A 20,243-nucleotide genomic window follows, 5' to 3' on the forward strand; every position below is an offset into this window, starting at 1 on the left:
CCCTTGAATTGTGTTGTATTATGTAGTTTTGTTATGGGAACTTTTTATGCTTGTTCTCAAGTCATTTTATGCTGTCAAATTTGTTGTAATTAGCAAAACAAGTTAAAGGTGATAATTTCCATTAAACTTTCCCTTTTGAACAGCTGCACTATTGAAAGGGAAACTCCTTACTTAATAGAATTAAGTGTGGCAACTTTCATTGATTGTCATGTAGAGAAAATGGTTTGGTTCCAAGATGGGTCACTGTGTGCCAGAGACTGTTATTCTGGTGCCTCTAGAATTTCCCAGGAACAAGCTCGCATGAAATATAGCTGTCAGATATTTCAGTGAGGCAGTGTACTATGTCAGAGAAAACAGATGGACCTATTTATCAAATTATTTGGAAAAGAAAATGTCTTATACAGTATATATTGCCTCACAGCAACCAATCATGTTTAAGCTTCTATTCTCTACCCTTTTACAACACACTGGTTTGGCCCCCATCTTGAATATACAGTTCAATTTTGGTCACAAATCCTCAGGAAAGTTGTTGTTGAATTAGAAAGAGTTCAGTGAAGGGCAACAAAATGAAGGGGAATGGAAGACCTCAGCTATGAGGATCGATTATGTTTAGTACAGTTATTTACTCTGGAGGAGAGGTGCTTAAGAGGGGATATGATAAGAATGGACTCAAGGGGGCACTCAATTGTGGGCCCCCCGACATGGGCTTGTGGCTGCAGCTCACATTTACTGGTGTGCTTAATTATTTCTTAATTTGTAGTTCAGGTGTGGGAAGCTATTCCACCTTTAAAAAAATTTACCTCACCTGCATAGGTAACCTTGATTGGAGGGATCCCATCACATGCTATTTGGATCCTGGTATTAAAGACAGCCTTTTGGGATATGCAGTGTGGCAGCCTCTGGTCAGCAAGCAACCACCCTCCCTTGTCGTAGGCACTTCTATGTAGTTTGTCACCCTTGATTTAAGGGGGGGGGACTGTTTTTGAGATTTATATAACATTTGGCTTGAGTCCTTTGACTAGGCTCTAGTTGTGATACATTTTCTGGTATTTGTCTAATAAGTTAATCCGTAAGTAATGTGTTTTGTTTTAAACCAATAAAGTGCGGCTATCAATTTTCCTGCCATATCTGTGTCTGTGTGTATTTCAATGTAATCTTTATTTTGGAGGTGGGGAGCATGCAGCCTGCAATGCCACGAATATATCAAAGGTGATTTCACTAACTGATAAACTGTTTTTTCTGAGGTCCCTAAAAAGGACAAGTGGCCATGATTTGAGGTTGGAAGAAAGGAGGTTGAACCTTAGGTTGTGGAAAGGGTTCTTTACTGTTAGAGCAGTAAAAATGTTGGAACTCCCTTCCCGAGGAAGTGATACTAGCTGAGAGTGTCGACCGCTTCAAAGTTTTTGATGTCTTCCTCAGGAAGCAGAATATACAGGGCTATGGGAATTGTTAGAGAATAAAAATCACACACGCATACACACAAAGGTTGAACTGGATTGGCCTGTGTCTTTTTTTTAAACCTTATAAACTATGAATTGTGATATTTCTCATTGTTAGTTTAAATTTGAGACTCCTTGATAAATAAGTCTGAAAGTGTTCATTTTTAGCTGTCAATTTTTGAACCAGTTCAACAGTTAACTTGCAATAACTGAGTATGGTAAATGTTATTAGAAAGGCAAGAACAGGGATGTGTAAGTGACAATCACTTAGGTTACAATGATGCTGAGAATTTAAGAAATGTCCATTCACAAAAACAGTCATGACTAGAAATGGCTGCTTTGGTGAGTGTCATGAATTTTTTTGGATCTACAGCTAAAGAAATATTTGCTTTTCTGTGGCTGGCAAATCTCCTACTACTCTTCAGCTCAATTCACTGTATAGCTGAGCTTTAGTGATACTTTAAAATACTCTCAAAGTATCACACTGTGAGGAAATAGTATGCACTAAAGCAAGAAAGCAGGGAAAGTAGGTGTTTCGTCACAGGATTTTAGATTTCTAAACAATAGGTGCTCTTTAATTATCGCATTTGTGCAATATATGGCCAGGATAATATATGTATGTCATCATTAGAAAACATTGGCAGAAATTACTGCAAGCAAGAAAAGACAATTTGATGGTAATTGAGCCCCTTGGTTTACCTACAGAAGCATATTTTCTTTTTGTTTGTATCCTAAGTAAACTGTGGTTATGTACTAAATTTCTTAGATCTTAACATAAATGGATTGGTGTACAGTATCTTCACCCATTGTTTAATTTTTTTATTGGTTAAAAATGTAAAATGTTATGATAAAGAGTTACACAAATGCCCATTATTCCAATGGCAGTACGAAACAGTGAACACTTATTTGTTGAAGTGTATGATCTATGTGATTGTGTAGCAGAAGTTGTATCCCATTTTCTGCACCTTTTATGGGCAAATGTCTTATCCCATTACTGTACCTTTGCAGAGGTGTCTTCTGCATCGCTAAGAACAGATCTTCTGTATGGTTAAATTTTGTAATGTAAATTTATTTATTTATTTACAGAATCCCTGGACAAATGGGAGCGCCTTACCGTGGCAGATGCTTTAGAACCTGTCCAGTTTGAAGACGGAGAAAAAATAGTTGTTCAGGGAGAACCTGGTGATGACTTCTTCATCATTACTGAGGTAAGGACGTGTGTTTCATGTTATGTAGATTTCATCCTGTTTCTGCATTGTGGAACCACTGAAAACAAAATTCACATGATTCATTACTTATACTTATTGTACCCTATTGTACAGATGCTAGTCTTGTTTTCACTTTGATCAGAAGTTTGGGCTGCCTATCTGATTCATATATCAGCTTTGCTCCTGAGTAAATAGAGCCATTAGTCTGCAATACAGAGAGCTTGTCAGCATGGAATTGTGAGAGGTGTTATGGCTGAATTTTAAACTTGCAACCTTAGTAAGACACAGCCTTTAGAACAAGCATGTTAGTCAGGTGTCCTCACACTTCTCTGGCTTTCTGATAGTTTCCAGAAAGCATTGGCTTAGTGCTCTGGCTAATTGTTACACATGTTGAGAGCTTAAGCCTAGTACACAGGGCTGAACACAAAAACTGACAGCTCAGGAGGAGCCGCTGTACTAACTATCTGACGTTAGTACAGCAATCTCTTCTGCTGTTCTATTATGTTCTGACAGGGGTACTGCCCCCCCCCCCCCCCCAGAACACTCCAGTTAGTGCTCTCAGACATTGTCTACAGTCAACAGAAGCCGGCTGAAATCCAGTACACACGGGCTGAATGTCGTCAGGTTTTTATTTAATTGGCCAATGCCACCCGACATTCGGCCCATGTGTAAAAGGCTTAAGCCTGAACTTTTCATGATGTTCTGAATAGATGTCCATGGGCTACATGTGATGTTTGTTCAAAGAGATTGTCCATTTTGGCATTTTAGGCAATATTTGGTTGACAACCCATATGGTAATTCCACTTGTAACTAAACCACTGTTACAAATAGGATCAGCATCCCCTTCTAAAGATGGCCATAAAAACAATCAATTTGATTGTCTGGTAAAATTTTGGGGAAATATTCAGGTCATTTAGGGCTATCCCAAAAGACAAAATTGTGTGGTTCTGACTAGTAGGAGCCCTCTTTAGCAAGCACAAATTTTTTGAAATTAGCTGGAAAAATCTTTATGCGAACAATAAAATGTAATTTAGGTCTCCTTCACACCATGTCAGTTGATCAACACAAGCTCAATGCAAGGACAGATAGAAAACAATAATTGTATATGTGCTCTGTTAAGACCATTAGGTTGTGTAGAGATTCATTGCATAAAAGTCCAGAGTGTCTTCATTTTTACACAGTGCAACATATCTCACCACTTCTGAACGCATGAATGAAGCATAATTTTGTGACACTTAACGGTTAAAGTAACAATGTATTGTAGCAACCCTACCCAAAGTACACAAGTGCCCATGTGTTATGCGGAGCACAACAAGTGTGAAATGGTATGAACAAGCACTAGGAATAAAAAAAAGAAAGATTCCACTGCCTCTGTTTGTTAAAGGGTTAGTTCACTTTTTCTCAAGAAAATGAACGCTCTACACCCTCCCCAGTCCCCACTGCACTTATCTCCTTCCTTGGCCCAGGAATCTGAAAAGCACAGAAAACAGCTTGGAGGCTATGTAGCACCATATTGTTCAAAATGGTAAGTGGACATTGGTCATCACCAGGATGTGACCACGCTGACCAATGAGAATCACTCTGAGCCATCCTGGTGTCTCAGAGAAAAGACTATGCACTCCGGATCTGGAACACAAGCCGCACATACATATGCAAATAAACAGAAAAGCATAACTTTTAAATTCCTAGAACGCGGATGATCCTCAAATGACATAAGTCCAGCAGGGATCGGGGGTGTGGGAAGAGTGTTATGAGTTCACATGTGCATGTTTTGTGAACGAAAACCTTTAAGTTGCTTTGAATATTATAATGCTTTTGAGAAATATCAGAGGTCACTCCGGCTGTCATTCTTTGGAAGATGTCTGGTTTGCTGTGGTGAAGGCAATTCTACGGTGACAAAAGTTTTTCCCGCTCTGTCCCTCTGCTGTGGCTTTAAAATACCTTTAACATTTTAATAAGAGATAGTTATATAATTTCTGCTAAATCTTTCATAGGAAATTGAGGTTACAGCAAAACAACAGGGGCAGTAGTCTACAATTTCTTATTAAAATACTGGGCACATTCACAGGAATTACAGTATTTTCATTATTAAGAATGGGGTAGCTGGGATCTCCTAGCTTAGATGTCCTTACCAGGGAGCAATCAAGTCTGAGTGGACTTATGTGTTGGATTCTGTATTTTCACAGAATTACATGGAAATGTGCCCTTTTATCCCATAATCCTACTTATTCAATTGAAATATAACAACTCATTATATAGTATAGACTACTGGAATGTTTAGTGTTATTTTCATATTTTTGGTTTACTTCTTGTTCACTATTATAACATAACATGTTATATATTTTCAATCAAATGAATATGAAATATTACATATTTCATATTTACGTTTTGCAGCTAGGTAAGCTTGGAAGAAGAGTGCCAGGAAAATACTGGGGAAACTGCTGTATCAATTTTACACATGACTAGATGACTCAGAGGAAGAACACAATCTTAATTAACATTTTTTCCTTGGGCCCCCTGCAGTGTTTCTCATAATACCACATTAGGGAAGACTTACCTTTAAAGCAGAGATATTTCAACTGCTGCCAGTGCTACCATCTTTGCCTAGTCTTTCTTCCAGGTTCGTGCTCTCTGACCATTTGAATGGACAGCAACGACGCATGTGCACAGGAGTCATAATTTATTAACACTGTTGATTTTAATGGTACACAGCTTTCGATCTTAAAAAAATGTAGGTTTTTATCATCAATAAAAATTCATACCCCATAAAAAACATGTAACAATATTACAAGGCTAGGAATATTTATCACAACTAGGTGTCTTGCACATAATCCACCACATATTTGAGTTAATAGCATATTTGAATATTACATACTGCATAACTCTTTCCTACAATTGTAGTAACGCTATACGCTCTTCATGAACAACGTTCACTTCTTAAAAGAGAAGTATAGGTTTGGGGTATTTTTTAGATTAATACTTACCTAGGTGGATGCAGCATCTGTCCTGAAGTGATCGAACACCGCCGATGTCGGTTCTCACAGCTCCCCGAGCAGAGAGCGGCTGACTGTCAGTCAGCCGCTCTCTGCTCTATTCCCTCTTGGCTCATTGGAGCGCTGAGCTGTGGAGGGGCGGGGAGCGGCTGCCTCAGGCCCTCAGGGGCTCGCTAAGAAAGCTGAGCCGGGTCTTGATCCAGGCACCTGGCAGATCCAGACTCCATTGTCATGATGACGCGGTGCCTGGATGGACTTCTGTAAAGTCAGCAGAGAGCGAACTTCAGCCCGCTCTCTGCTGAAAACGGGTCACAGGAGTGCAAAATGAATTGCACTCATATGATCCATAGGAGATTTACAGCCAAACAAGCTTTGGCTATACTTCTCCTTTAAGGAGAGTATCTGTTTTTAATAAGTAAAAACCAGTCTAAACATTAAAACAATGCATTCCAGGTTGCTCTGTGAGTGCCAGCTTAAACAGTTGAATGGAAGCCACAGAGGATATTATCCAATGTCTCTACTAGATAATCTAATTAATCTTAATCGGTTTAATTTAATAGCACCATGGTATCTTTACTCATCTCCTGTATGTTAGTTTCTTATACATAGATCTGTAACTAAGATGTTTCTAATGAGATCTCTCCTCAGTGGTTGTCAGGATGTGGCAGAGCAAGGTAACAAATCCACCCTTGCAGTGCCTCCCTCCCCTACTTCAAGGGTAAATGCTAATTGTGTTTAGGGTATACAGGAAAAGGTATTTTTACTTACCCTATTCCCCACTCTGGCCAGGTCTGGTAAGCCTTCAAAGGCATCACATACAATTCAGGACTTTGTGCATGGAGAGGGCGAACGTGCAACTGTGGCTGACAGCACCTTAGAGATTAGGCTGTGAGATATTTTGCCTTATTTTGGCACCTCTAGACGTAACAATTATTTAACCCACTGGAGGAGAATTTTTTGGTTGTGCCTGGAAATGGGCTTTAATTATTGTAACAATGAACACAAGGAAAACCATATCACTCAGAGTTATGTTGTGCTCTCTCTGTTTTTTGGTGCTAAAATCAAAAGGGTAAATAAATGCTCCCTTGCAAAGGAAACATGAAATACTCAACTATTCTGCTGCCCACACCACTGATCGCTCCTGTAGTCATGAGAAAATGCATGAGAAAGATATTGCAGGATTTGACACTCTAAGTGGTTTTATTTCCTGGTTCCCCACCACATGCTGTGGTTCCTCCTGTCAGCCCTTACGTAATCTACAAGAAACAATACTGATGTAGAAGCTGCCAGATCAAACCACTAAGTGTAACAGGGGGCCAGAAATCCAACACTTCCAGAAATGTTGGATTTTAAAAGATCTTCATTGGATGCTTTCTCATTACTACAGTCGCGATCATTGGCATGGTCAGTGGAGGGGATGTTTATTTTAATTATTGACTTTATTGATAGTGTTGCTTTAACTAACACAGAATAGTGATTATGCTTTAGGGCTCTTTCACACGGTCCGCCTCAGTCGGCGGACTCCGTGCTGCTCAGCTGGGGATCGATCCACTGGTAGGTGACAGCTCCCTCTCCGCTCTGTGTGCGGAGAGGGAGGTGTCAGAGCCCCGCTGCTCTCTATGGAGGAATCGGATGAGAGCGGACCGCCTGTGGATGGCAGCGGGTGTTAGCGGACATGTCACCACTGACATCCGCTGCCCCATAGGGATGCATAGAGGATCTGATCAGGTCCGCCTAAAAAACTGACAGGCAGATTTGATTGGATCACTCGTGTGAAAGGGACCATAGGTTTGGTTCACATATATGCAAATTCGATGCATTTTTAACTGCATCTGATTCGCAAAACGTGTGACTCGGACCAGATTTCAATAAAGCCGGTCGCACATGTCCGGGTTGGCCACAGTCCGTTTCTGAAAAGGTTCCTGTGCGAAAATTTAAGTAAAAATTTGCACCTGAACCAGTGAACAAAACTGCACCAGACTCTGGACTGCAAACCGCAGCCAGACATGTGTGAACGCAGCCTTACTGTTTCTTTTCTAGAAGTCTATGAACAGGGCTATATCAGTGGACAGTTGATGGGAACAATGTTTTCTGTGTGGTTTTTCCTCTTGGTAGTCCTTCATCCAATATAGCCATTGCACTGACTGACTATCAATATAGATAGCTGCTAGAGTGTGAACTACTGGATTTTGAGCCCTGAAAATATGGGAATCTAAAAATATGGCACCGCAAGAACATTATTTGTGAAGATGGTGTCAAATGGTGATTTCATATAAAGTCAACATTGACTGAAAATAAACACACATTATAAACATATAATATGCTTTTAGCAGCAGTAGGCACATTGTTAAAATGTATAACATTTGGAAAGCCTATTTATCTTAATAGTAACAGGCTTAAAGACTTAGCCAAAATTGTAATAATGCAAAAATCTACAGAAACATTGTCACGTACGGTATGTGCGCTGTCTTTGTTTCTTTTTAGTTATGATTGGCAATACCCATTTAAAAATAAACCACAACAAGATTTAGGGTTTATAGATGATAGACAAACCTCACTAGACAAAAACCACAAAAGCAGAGTTGATGTGTGCACTAACTGATGTGTACGTGATTAAGCATTACAGAGTCAAGTGATGATATTGTTCACAGAGTAAATAAGCATTTTAATCACCTGTCCTACTTTTTGTTCAATAAATCCACGGTCAGAATAAAAGTAAACGCTGATGTTATGTATCATCAAGTGGATGAGTTAACCACAGAAATTGTGATAGGCTTTAACTGGTGGGTGAGATGATTGATAATGATTGAATATCTTTATGCTCTTTGAGACCTCTGCAGACACCCCTTATCTGAATGTTGGTACTGTTCTATCAACCTTGGGCAGATGTGAAGAGACAGGCAAGTGTCACCTCTGTAAAACCAGCAACAGGAGGGCTATACAAAGATAAATAGGGTAGAAAAATACTCATGAGTTTCCATGTGTCGTTTCCTCACTGGCTGGATGAGTGAGATGTCGCTCTCTCACTGGCAACTTACATTCTATAGCATCTCTGCCCAATATGTGAGTTGTCATCAGAGCAAAACACGTGGGTAAATCATACAATTACTTGAAAGTGATTTTAATAACTAACTACTATATCGAAAATAAAAAAAAAAAAAACATTTTAGCTATACTTCTTGCAGAAAAATATCTAAACCATAAACAAAATGGTCAGAGCATTTTTTCCATGCTTTTTCACATCATAAAGTGTATTGGCATAAAGAATAATTTTAATTGAACCTATACTCAAAAGGTCACTATTTTCTTTCTGATGAGGATTTTATAGCAAGGTTAGGTTTACTCAAGAAGTGGCCTGAATATACCTCTTTACTTGAATTCCTCCTAAAAATAGCTGTGCATGTTTTGACTTTCTATAGTTATATGTCTGCAGTGTAAGATTATCTAAGGCACTGCTGTCTCTGACTGATAGTACTGAGATTTGATGTTGCTATTGAGTTGCTCAATGTTCATCTTGCTAGAGACGCACCATTACCCAATGACCTGCAGGGCAAGGACACTCCTGCTTCTGCTTTATTCATTCTCTAGTTCTGTGCTTCCTTCATTTCTCCTGTTGCTTCTTGGTCATTTCCCCACCTGTCATGAGATCAGCGTCATCAGGTGGGAAGCTCTTATATGGGGAAGCACAGCCCTGCTCCTCTACCAAGATAACTTTGTCCACACAGAGACACAGTGTGGAACAAATCATTTTAATTTAGTAATAGGGAAAAAAATCAACCGGAGGTAACCGGCAGGCAATACTTGTGACTAGTCCTTACCTTTCACTTGCCTTTTTTGGACATAACTTCCACTCTACTATCAACCAGTGATAATATGTAGATTTGGCTATGAGTGAGAATAATTATATTAGGATAGTGTTGCTTGCAACAAGTTGATGTCAGTCTAAGTGTTGATATCTTGTGTCCTCTACCTTTGGTTGGATCAGATCCATCATCGCAAAGAGCAACTTGTTAGTCTTCCATATAGTGGATGATTTTTTTTTATGTTGTTTTTATTACTTAATCCCCTAAATTGGAAACATATACAATATATGCATGCTTCGTAGTATGACTACACCCAGAAATGCCACATCTGATGAGGCCCTGATGACTTTCTAAATCCATGACTTAGATTAGTGGCTCCCAATTTAAGTCTTCAAGTACCCTCAACAGGTCATGTTTTTAAGACATCCTTCAAAGTGCACAAGTGCTTTAAATTAATGTCAATGGCTTGGTATTTATGACACCTATTTTATCTTAACCACTTCCCACCAAGCCTATAACAAAATGACGGCTGGGCAGGACTCCCCATGATCCGGTGGACGCCCTATGACATCCTGCTGGATTGCTCCTTGTGCGCACCTGCAGGGCCGTGTTGCAGCACAATTTGTCACCAGCTGTGTCCACTGGACACAGCCAATGACTTATCACTGTACTGGCCTGCTGCTGGTACCACGTGACCACTGTAACCAATCACAGCAGGCCACATGAAAGTTGTAAACAATGGATGGCTTCCTTTCAAGCCATCCATTGTGTACAATTGTGTTTCTAGTTGTGATTGGTCACAGTGATCACATGGTACAGACTGGGCCACTCACACCCTGATCACCGCCACACCAGTTGTATGATGACGCTGTACTGCAAAAAAAAAAAAAAAATATATATATATATATATATATATATATATATATATACAGTATGATATATATTTTTTAATTTTCAGAAAATTAGCCATGCCCCTTACTAAATACCTTGGACTGTCATTTGGTGGGATATCTGTAGTGTCCTGACATTTTTTGGGCCTCAAGAAATTAGATTGTCAGTACATCAGAATTAGATACATTTTCATATATATATATATATATATATATATATATATATATATATACCATAGTTTGTGTACTCGATTATTGTGAAATGTAGCAGAATACATTTTGACCTAAACTTTTGAAGAGCAATTAATTATTTGCTAAATTTTATAAAAGAAACAAGGAAAAAAAGGGGGTAAAAGTGGGTAAAAAAGGGGGTAAAAGTGACCAGCATTGAAGTGGTTAAATACCTAAAATATGGTCTGTTGGGGGTACTTGAGAACTGAGGTTGAGAACCATTGTTCTAGATCAGAGTTTCTCAACCAAGATTCCATGGAGCCCTAGGGTTCCTCCCGAGGTTGCTAGGGGTGATGCAATTTCTACCTCTCAGATAAGTTCCCACTGACACCATTGATTTTTTTAGCTATATGTAAGCGAGTAATTCTTCCCAATGACCACAAGTGTAAGGAGCATTCTTCCCACTGACCATCACACTAATGTATCATGAGTTGTAAAGTAATTTTTAGCAGGGGTTCCCTGAGACCAGAAAATTATTTCAAGGATTCTTCTGAGAATCTGGTCTAGGTTAATCCAAAGACCTAACTCTGTATTACAAGAAGTTATTGCAAGTCTTATTTGGATACCTGTACCCCCTTCCTCTAGTGATGCCATTAAGTATCAAACTGGTGAATGTCTGTAAGGGATGTTCAGTTTTATTGAACATAGTTGTGTTTTAAATCTGCTAGGGTTATAAGTTGTTTTGGGTTCACATGTGAGCTTTCATGTCTCAGGTTTTATTGGAAAGCTTCCTCCTTTTTAATGCTCTGATTTGTTTGATTTATATAGGGCTTATGAATACTTCATATTTTATTTCAGAACCTTGTAGGGAAGAGACATAATTATGATCTAAATCCTGCTATTGAAGTTAGCTAGCCATTGCACACCATCATAAATATACTAGAACTCTGTGTGCACATAGCCTTAGGTAGCTCTTTCTTCTCAGTGTGTTCCAAGGAATGAATTGTCTAGGGGTTAGTCTCTTGAACAAACGGCACACTATATATGAATGATTATGATGTGATTTGGCAGCTAGCACCACGTTTTAGGAAAACTGTTCCCTCACCAACTATAGAGACTCCTGAGATCCACCCTATTTCCATGGATATTTAAGCAACACAACCTGGCAAGACAAATACTGATGTGGCACAGCTCCAAATCTCAACAGCTGTTCCGTTAAAAAAAAAAAAAAAAAAATGAAGGCTGGTAACTATTTATGCATGCTGCCAATTTTCCACGCTGCTTTATCTCTTTACGAGGTGCCTACATTTAACATGGGGAAAGCAATCTGCAAACAGTTGTATGTCTTCAACAGAGTTGTGATCTCAGTGATCCATGTAGGCTGGAGCAGAGCTTGATCTAGAAAATGACCTGAGTACCTGATAATAGTGATCTCATAACAGTTGCTTTGGTAATAAGAAACATGTTGGAGCTTGGGGGAAATATGTTGATACAAGAACATTCTTAGAGTCTTTCATAAGCTAATCACTTGCAGACTTCTATATTCAAAGGAACGGGTGTCTCTGAGGTCCATTGTTGGTGGAATCCTGTGTTTGAACATAGATTAAAACATCTCGGGTGCCAGTCATGTGCGGGGCATCATGGGAAGAAGCTTTGACAGTAAGAGAAGAGTTCCGCAGCTTACCTTTGTGCGAGCAGAGTTGGCAGGAACATCAGTCACATGTAAATTGGAATATTTGTTTTATGTGGAGATTATTTATTTAAACAAGAACTATATAGATATTTTGGGACTCAAAGAAAGGTTTCAGTAGGTGGTAAATACATCATGGTCTGACAACACTCAGCTCATAGAACGCTGTTTCTTGTCAGTTCACTGAAGAAATTATTCTTGTTCTCTGTTCTATGTGTAGTGAGAGAGGAATGTCGACTTTGTCTCGGATATTAACCACTGCAGTTTCTACTGTTATCACTGTGTTAAAAATAATACATTTTGCTAAAATTAATTGAATAGTGACTAATATTGTGACTTTTAAGTAATAAGTAGGTGCACCTTGCAGTATACGTACAGCTGTGGTCCAAATTAGCACTTAGCTGAGCTATGGTCTTAGAACAGTTCCTAGAGAATACAGGCATTGTTCTACATAGAATCATCCTAGCATCCTATGGCAGGCACAAAAAAACTGCTGCATATTTTGGCTCACCTAGGTCCAAATACAACATTGTGAATGGGAGCCACTTACATTAACATGAGTTGGAAGTGTCACTTCAAGTGCCATCACAAGACAAGCAAACCTTAGTACATTAGTCCAGCGTTTCTCAACTCCGGTCCTCGGGGCACACTAACAGGCCAGATTTTAAGTATTACCTTGGGGAGATGCAGACTAGAATACTGCAATCACTGAGCAGCAAATGATATCACCTGTGATGTATTTCAGTTTTCTTGCAAACCTGGCCTGTTAGTGTGCCCCGAGGACCGGAGTTGAGAAACACTGCATTAGTCAATGCATAGAACTAACACTAAAAAGTGTTAAACTCCTCTGAGAAGAAAGGGGGGATTTTTAAGGCAATAATACATGAAAAAAACAATATGAATAAAATGTATGAAATTTATTGATTAAAAACAACATATCATATCATGAATACATAGATATACAAATTCCCTGGCCGAATGTGGAAAACCACAGCAGGCCATGGATCACAAAAACATGTGACATATATCTTAATGTGCAGAAATGGAAATCAAAATTATGAAGACATGTAAGAAAGCAAGGGATATAGTACCCCTCCCGCACCAGGGTGCAACCCTAGGTGAAGGAGAGCGTTAATCCAACGCGTTTCGAGTGATTAAACAAACTTTTAGTTCCAGTCTTCGTCAGGGATATATGTACTAGTCCCTTTATTTTCTTACCTAAAGAAAAAATATCAACAAACAAGAAAACAATGTAAGACTACATTTGAGGCATGAATACGTTACCCACCCAACACCTGAAATCCAAGATCATGGATGTAATGGGTGGACAGAGATATAACAATATGCATATATGGATATAAATACCCACCATTGCCTCCTCATGGCAACGAATGTTGTAGTTGCTAAAATGATCCGAGCTTCAGCAAAAAAGTATATCACTGTTGATCCACAGAAAGACCAAAGTGGCTCACAAATTGTCCTGGATGTAGGGTCTGGCACCCCTCATTTGCCCTTCCAGTAGACTCACGGAGTATATAACAAAAAAGGGATACCCCTTAACATATGGTGCCTGAAAACAGTAAAGAGTATATACATTATTGGGAGCAAAAACAAACCAAAAAAGGACCAAAAAATGATGGTAAAAAATGGAATAGTGCCTATAGCCCAATTAACCCAAATGAGAAGGTTCCAGTAAAAGGCAAATGGGGGAGAGAAGGAGAAAGGGGCAAGGACACAGCTGGGGACATGTGCCTATAAGTTCAGCCGATAAATCATGCTATCTGGCCGGAAATAAAGCAGATCCCCCAAGAAAAGGTCACCAAATTATTACTTACAGGCATCCAGAAATAGCAATGCTGAACGGATACAGGTTCAGCCCCGACAAATCCCAGAGAGGCCAACAAATGATAAGTATAAAACAGCTCCCAGATCCCTGGCTACCTCCTACAACATGGAGGGGCAGGGAGGTAAGGCACCGCGGTGAGCCTTGGCGTCCTCTATTTCAAGGAGAGACGTGGTCACGCCCTCCTTACATTGCCGCGGGTTCGCGCTACCCGGAAGTAGCTGCGTTCCCGCGTCTGGACCGGAAATGACGCACCCGGCGCACCGGAAGTGACGCGATCGTCAACATCCGGTTACAGAGGAAGATGGAAACAAAGGACTCAATCACCACCGACACAGGTTAGAGCGCCGCTCAAGGTGGCAGAGGAAACCTCAACCTCACCAGGCAGCGTACACAGGCCCCCTACTGGAATCAATCCAAGTATGGGGGCCCACATGTGCCGGACCAGAAGAGCACAGGAAGGGAGGCCAGACCTTTTTTGTTACACTGTACATCCTATAAAGGCATAACAGTGTATTGAGGGCAAAAAATATATTCAAAAAAAGGGGAAGAATAAAAATATGAAGCAAATGCATATAAAGCTCAGATCCCACCAAAAAGGAGGATATAAAGAGGAAGCAAGAGGGATAAAGACCCCCCCCCCCCCTATAAAGTAGTAATGTACCTTAGTACATTAGTGTACTTAGTCCTTAAAGTGTATATAAAGAAAACAGTGAAATGTATTTTTCCACTAGTCACTATCTCCCTTTGTTCTGTGCAATTTAGTAAAGCCTAATTGGCTTGCAGTGATACCCATACCTCTCCTAGTCTGAATCCCACTGTGCAGGGAACTACAAGAGATAAATATAAAGACAGATTCAGTTACTATATAGAAATGTATTAGGGCTGAGTTCACACTGCAGACGGATGCCGCTGACAGCAGGGGTCCGGTGCGTCCCCGTTCTCCATTTCAGAGAGGAATCCGGCCCGAATTTTTGGCTGTATTAGGACCTGAAACAGGGCCAAGGAGGCACAGGACCCCTGTGCCAATTGCTTCGCAGCCGCTCCGGAGATGTGTGAACTGGCTCCATTGGGAGCCAGTCACAATCTCCTATCATGCAAATTGGATGCGGGGAAACCCCCATCCAATTTGCACTAGTGTGAACCCACCCTTAAGAATATTTTTAATGAATGCATAACCAAATAGGCGCCAGCAGTCACAGTGTTAGCTTACATTTAGCTATTGGGCAAGATTTTCTTCTTTTTTTTTTTTAAAGTGACATTGTATTTTTTAAAGATAATTTTTTTTAGTACAAATAAAGACATATATACAAATGACAAAAAAGATACTACCTAAATTTTAAATGAGAACCCATGCCATTCTATCACAGCACAAAGCCATATAAAAAAAAATAAGAACAAGCTATAAATAATACATACAGTATCAGTTATAGGGTTTCTAAATGAAAAAAATCTAACCAGCATTTCCATGTATGGTCAAATTTAAAGTGATACTAAACCCAGAACCCTGCATTCCCTATATCTGGTCTCCCACAGTACTCCAAACATGGAAATGCAATTTTTTTAGTAAATATAAACTGCTAAATACCTTTTCTCAACAAGAGGGAAAAGAGAGCAGCGCCATCTAAGTGCAGTGTAAAAGATGCGTTTAATAACAACAGACAAATGCAAACTCACAAGATGGGCATTATAAACCCGGCATGTAAAGGGTTCATCCACTCCAGTGGGAGGACGAGAATCGGGGATTGTTGCTTGTGCTAAATACCTTTTCTCATCAGCAGTATACAGCAGTCTTGTGACTTCTATCAGTGTCTGGTTAAAGCTTGTAGAAGGAGTTTTCTTTCTACTGACCTGTCCTATGAGGCTGCAGGACACCTGAACCTCTGTCTGGACAGTGCTGATTGGCCCTATGCTGATCACATGTACCCTTCCAAGAAAAAAAAAAATTCTCTAGCAATACACACCAAACTCAGCATGTGCAGAATGAACCCAAAGGCTCTGTTTTATAAGGAGTTGGATTGGGGACAGTGGAAGAAGGGAAGGATCATAGAAGATAGGATTAAACAGCCTTTTTATACAATGTGCAGAATTAACCCCTTAGGTTCCACATTGAGTATAACACACATGCTTTACTGCGTATACAGACTTATTTTACTGTTGTGGGTTTAGTAACACTTTAAACATGGCATTGCGTAGAAAGTATATTTGCTTCTCGTATGCAAGATTTTCTAAGCAGTCCAATTGCTTTGTCTTCTAAAAATACTCATTTGGGGTTGTCAGGTGCTTTCCTGTAGATATAAGATTGTTGATTGACCCAGTAATTATTGGAAAGCGTTTTATTGGGAGACTATAATCTAAAGGGTGTAGTCATCTTAAAGAGCTTTTGATTGCTCAGGAATAAGGACAAGGATACATGATGGCACCTACTTTCTGCTTTTACAGTATACTCCCAAAACTGGTTCATAATAAAAAGATACCTATACTTAAAAATATAGTAACTTTTGGGTTTTCAGCTTTTCTATGTATTAAAAAATACATTGCAATGTGATTTGGATCGGTTGAGATGCAAAAAGAGTTACACTGTGAGTACCCATAAGAGTTTGATGAGGATTTATTGATTCTGATAAATCTTGCAGGATGATGTTACAGTCATGATGTTTATGATCAACTATAGACATCTTTAGATGCCCTCAAAGTCTATGTCCTCCTCAAATCTCCCTCTCAGGGACACAGACCACAATATAATCATGGGAGGGGGGTCCAACCCTTCCCTACTCTATTCTAAACTAAAAAAAAAAAAAAAAATTGCCTATACCCATGCTTTTTTTAGTTTTGGATATAGTAGGGAAGGGTTTTAAACCTTTGTCCTTTTTTTTTCTCTGCCTTTTCCCTTTAATTCTTGTTCCAGAGACGCAACAAGAAGAGAAAAGAAAATCCTTACAATGGGATTAGAACTATGTAAGATTTACTCTTAGCTCTTGTTCTGGTGACAACTCTAAAACTTTGGATTTTCCATCACTTTCTGTCTTGGTGACAATGGTCACCAGGACTAATAGGGTAAATCTACCTATCAGGGAAACAGACAGCAATACAAAATTATTTGAACAATTATTACAATCACTGTGTGATCTATAAACAATATAAATAATCAAAAATTGTTGCTAGCTGTGACACCTCACTGGGATATCACCTCACATACGTAGACCGATATAAATAATAAAAGTGCAGCACGACAAATCAAATTCTATAAGTGTCCATAAACAATACAAAAGAAGACAAATAGTGCTCTCTGTATATTTAAAGTAAAAAGTAGTTAGTAGCATCAAACCACTAACATATAAAGATGTAATTAGCACATAAGAACCACAAGCTTGGACAACTCACCGACCCTTCAACCTCCAGTATGTAATGTAAGTGAGATCCTGTTCCCAAATACCATCAACAAGTATGCAGACACCACGTGCTAAAGAATGGATATTCACCTTTTCTTATGACCCAACTGTTAGACTGAGGTTAAAATGGAACTTAAAGCCCCGTACCCACGAGTCGAAATTCGGCCGGGAATTTTCGTCCGACGACCGATCTGCCGATTTTCGGCTTGTTAGTATGATGCTTCTGACAACCGACTCCGACTTTTCGGCCGAAAAAATTCTGGTGTGCAGGCTATAAAATTTTTGTCCTCCGTTAAAACACGTCCCATTTTCGTGCAGTCAGTACAGATTTCGACAGGGAAAAATCCTATGAGCAAGACTGGGCATGTTCAGATAAGAAAGAACACAAAGAAAGCAAACCAACACATGACATCACTTCTGAAGTAGAATTCTGTCGGTCGACAAAATTTGTGTGCAGTCTAGAGCACATTCCAACCAACAAAAGACCACTCTGGACAAAAGATGGACGACCAGTCGGCGGAAATTCGTTGCGTGTGTACTAGGCTTTAGGGTGGCTCATGGTACATGGGACGACTATCCTCAGATTACTCTTGGCTGTCTCCTCTTGACCTATAGTGGCATATGCAAAGCATAAAAAGGAGGACAAATAGTGCTCTCTGTATACTTCAAATTTTAATAAAAATGTAGCATAAAACCATTCACTTGAAAAATATACTGTATATAATCATCGCATAAATACATAGCTCTGAACACCTCACCAATCCATCAGGAATGATATTCAAAAGCCAATGTGTGTGGCTTTTGAATCCTATATGCGTTATGCCCAATGTTTTTCATTTTAGATATAGTAGGGAAGGGTTAAAACCTGTGTCTGGTATTGTTTTACTGCCTTTGTCCCATTGTGAAGATTTCCTTTTTATTCTTGTCTTAGAGACGCAACAAGAAGAGAAAATCTAGAGAAAATCTGTACAAAGCGATTGAAATTACCCTCTGTAAGATTAATCTTAGCTTTTGTTCTGGTGAAAACTCTAAAACTTTGGGTTTTACATAACTTTCTGTCTTGGTGAGAGTGGTCACCAGGACAAATAAGATAAATCTACCTAGCAGGGAAACAGATAGCAATACAAATTTGGCAGGGTTTAAAATGCTTCCCTACACCTGAAAAAAAAAAACAGTTTAGGCTACTCATACACTTTACTGTACCTACAGACATAGATGGACTTGGATGCTTGAGCAATCTGTATATGTCTGTGGGGCTGGCCTGTCTTTGGGGGGAAAATGGTCTTGAATACCTGGAAAAAAATCAAACTCATGCCTCCTGAAAGGGTTCCAACAGAAGATGGTTGCCAGGGATGGAGAAGGCATTCATGTCATCAATTTATTTTCAAACCACTGAATTAAGTGAACAATTGGCACCAACTGCAAGATCAGAAAGTTTAGAAAAGTTGGGGTTCCCTCATAAAGAGAAATGGGACTTTAAAGGCTGAAAGAGTGAACATATCATTCTGGTAAAAAGTTATAATTTTATTTACTAACCATTTTCCGACCGTCATATAGAAAAATGACGGCCGGAAAGGGGTTGCACTATCCTGACTGGTCGTCATATGACTTCCAGCAGGATAGACCCGGGGGGCGCGCAGAGCGGCGATCGGGGGTGCGGTGTGTCACTCTGACTCACCGCATCTCCGATCCCATTAAAGAGCCTAATGACGTAGGCTTTTTACCATGTGACCAGCTTTGTCCAATCACAGATGGTCATATAATAAATAGGAAGTGCCGTTGATCGGCTTTTCTCAGTTTGTGCCTGACAGGCATGAGTAGAGGAGAGCCGATCGATGGCTCGCCTGATGGGGGGGGGGGTCTGTGCTGGTAAACCGAGCATTGATTACCAGTGCAGACCCTTGGGGGATGCCACTAGAGCCACCAGGGATTGCCCACCCATGGCCACCAGGCATGCCCACCCATGGCCACCAGGGATGCCAATCAGGGCTCAGGGACCCTTTCAGTGCCCTCCTCATCAGTGCTTCTCATCATTGCCATCTATCAGTGCCGCTCACCAGTGCCCATCATTGGCATCTATCAGTGCCGCCCACCAGTGCCCATTATTGCCCATCAGTGCTGCCTCTCAGTGCCCATGAGTGCCACCTATAAGTGCCCATCAGTGCCGCCTATCAGTGCCCATCAATGCCCCCTATCAGTTCCCAACAATGCTGGATATTAGTGCTACCTATCAGTGCCGCCTATCAGTGCTGCATATTAGTGCCTCATCATCAGTGCCACCCCATCAGTGCCTCCTCATCAGTGCCTGTCAGTGCGGCCTCATCATTGCTCATTAGTGCAACTCCTCCTACTTCTGACGGAGACAGGAAGTGTCTGTGGAAGCCTATTGGAAGTCTCTGTGGAAGCCTATTGAGGAGAAATGCCGCGTCAGAAGTAGGAAGTCGCGCCGCCACTCTACACACCGCTGGTATTGTGCTGCAGACAATCCGCTGTATCGATCGTTACAGGCACCATTAACAACAGATTTTTGTAAGTGTATTCCAATTTTAAATAAATTTACTCTGGGAATAATGCACTATCTGTGGCCTTCCTTGCTTTTCTTTCATATGGGGAAATGCTGTGGATGGTAAATCGATGACAAGTGCCAGGAGAAACTTCCCATCATTCCAGTTCAGGAAGAAAAGGGTCATTTTGATATGCTCTTCAACTCTTTACATCTGGTAAGGAGCTGTCTGAAATTTTGGTGAAGGGATATTGATTCACCCTAAGTTGTTTGGAGGTGTTATCAGAAGTTTCTGGATAGCGATCACTTAT

General features: G+C 40.1%; 1 protein-coding gene across 3 annotated transcripts in view; it reads left to right on the top strand.

The window, feature by feature from the left end:
• PRKAR1B (protein kinase cAMP-dependent type I regulatory subunit beta) overlaps nucleotides 1-20,243 on the top strand; it is a 405,306-nt gene that overhangs the window by 336,163 nt on the left and 48,900 nt on the right. For all 3 annotated transcript variants that reach the window (XM_082260646.1, XM_082260647.1, XM_082260648.1), the window contains one exon: nucleotides 2,526-2,647. In XM_082260646.1, the coding sequence (XP_082116772.1) occupies nucleotides 2,526-2,647 (122 nt within the window). The remainder of the gene's footprint in view (nucleotides 1-2,525; nucleotides 2,648-20,243) is intronic.

Source organism: Pelophylax lessonae, assembly GCF_965119305.1.
Source record: "Pelophylax lessonae genome assembly, chromosome: 6".
Lineage (NCBI taxonomy): Eukaryota > Metazoa > Chordata > Amphibia > Anura > Ranidae > Pelophylax > Pelophylax lessonae.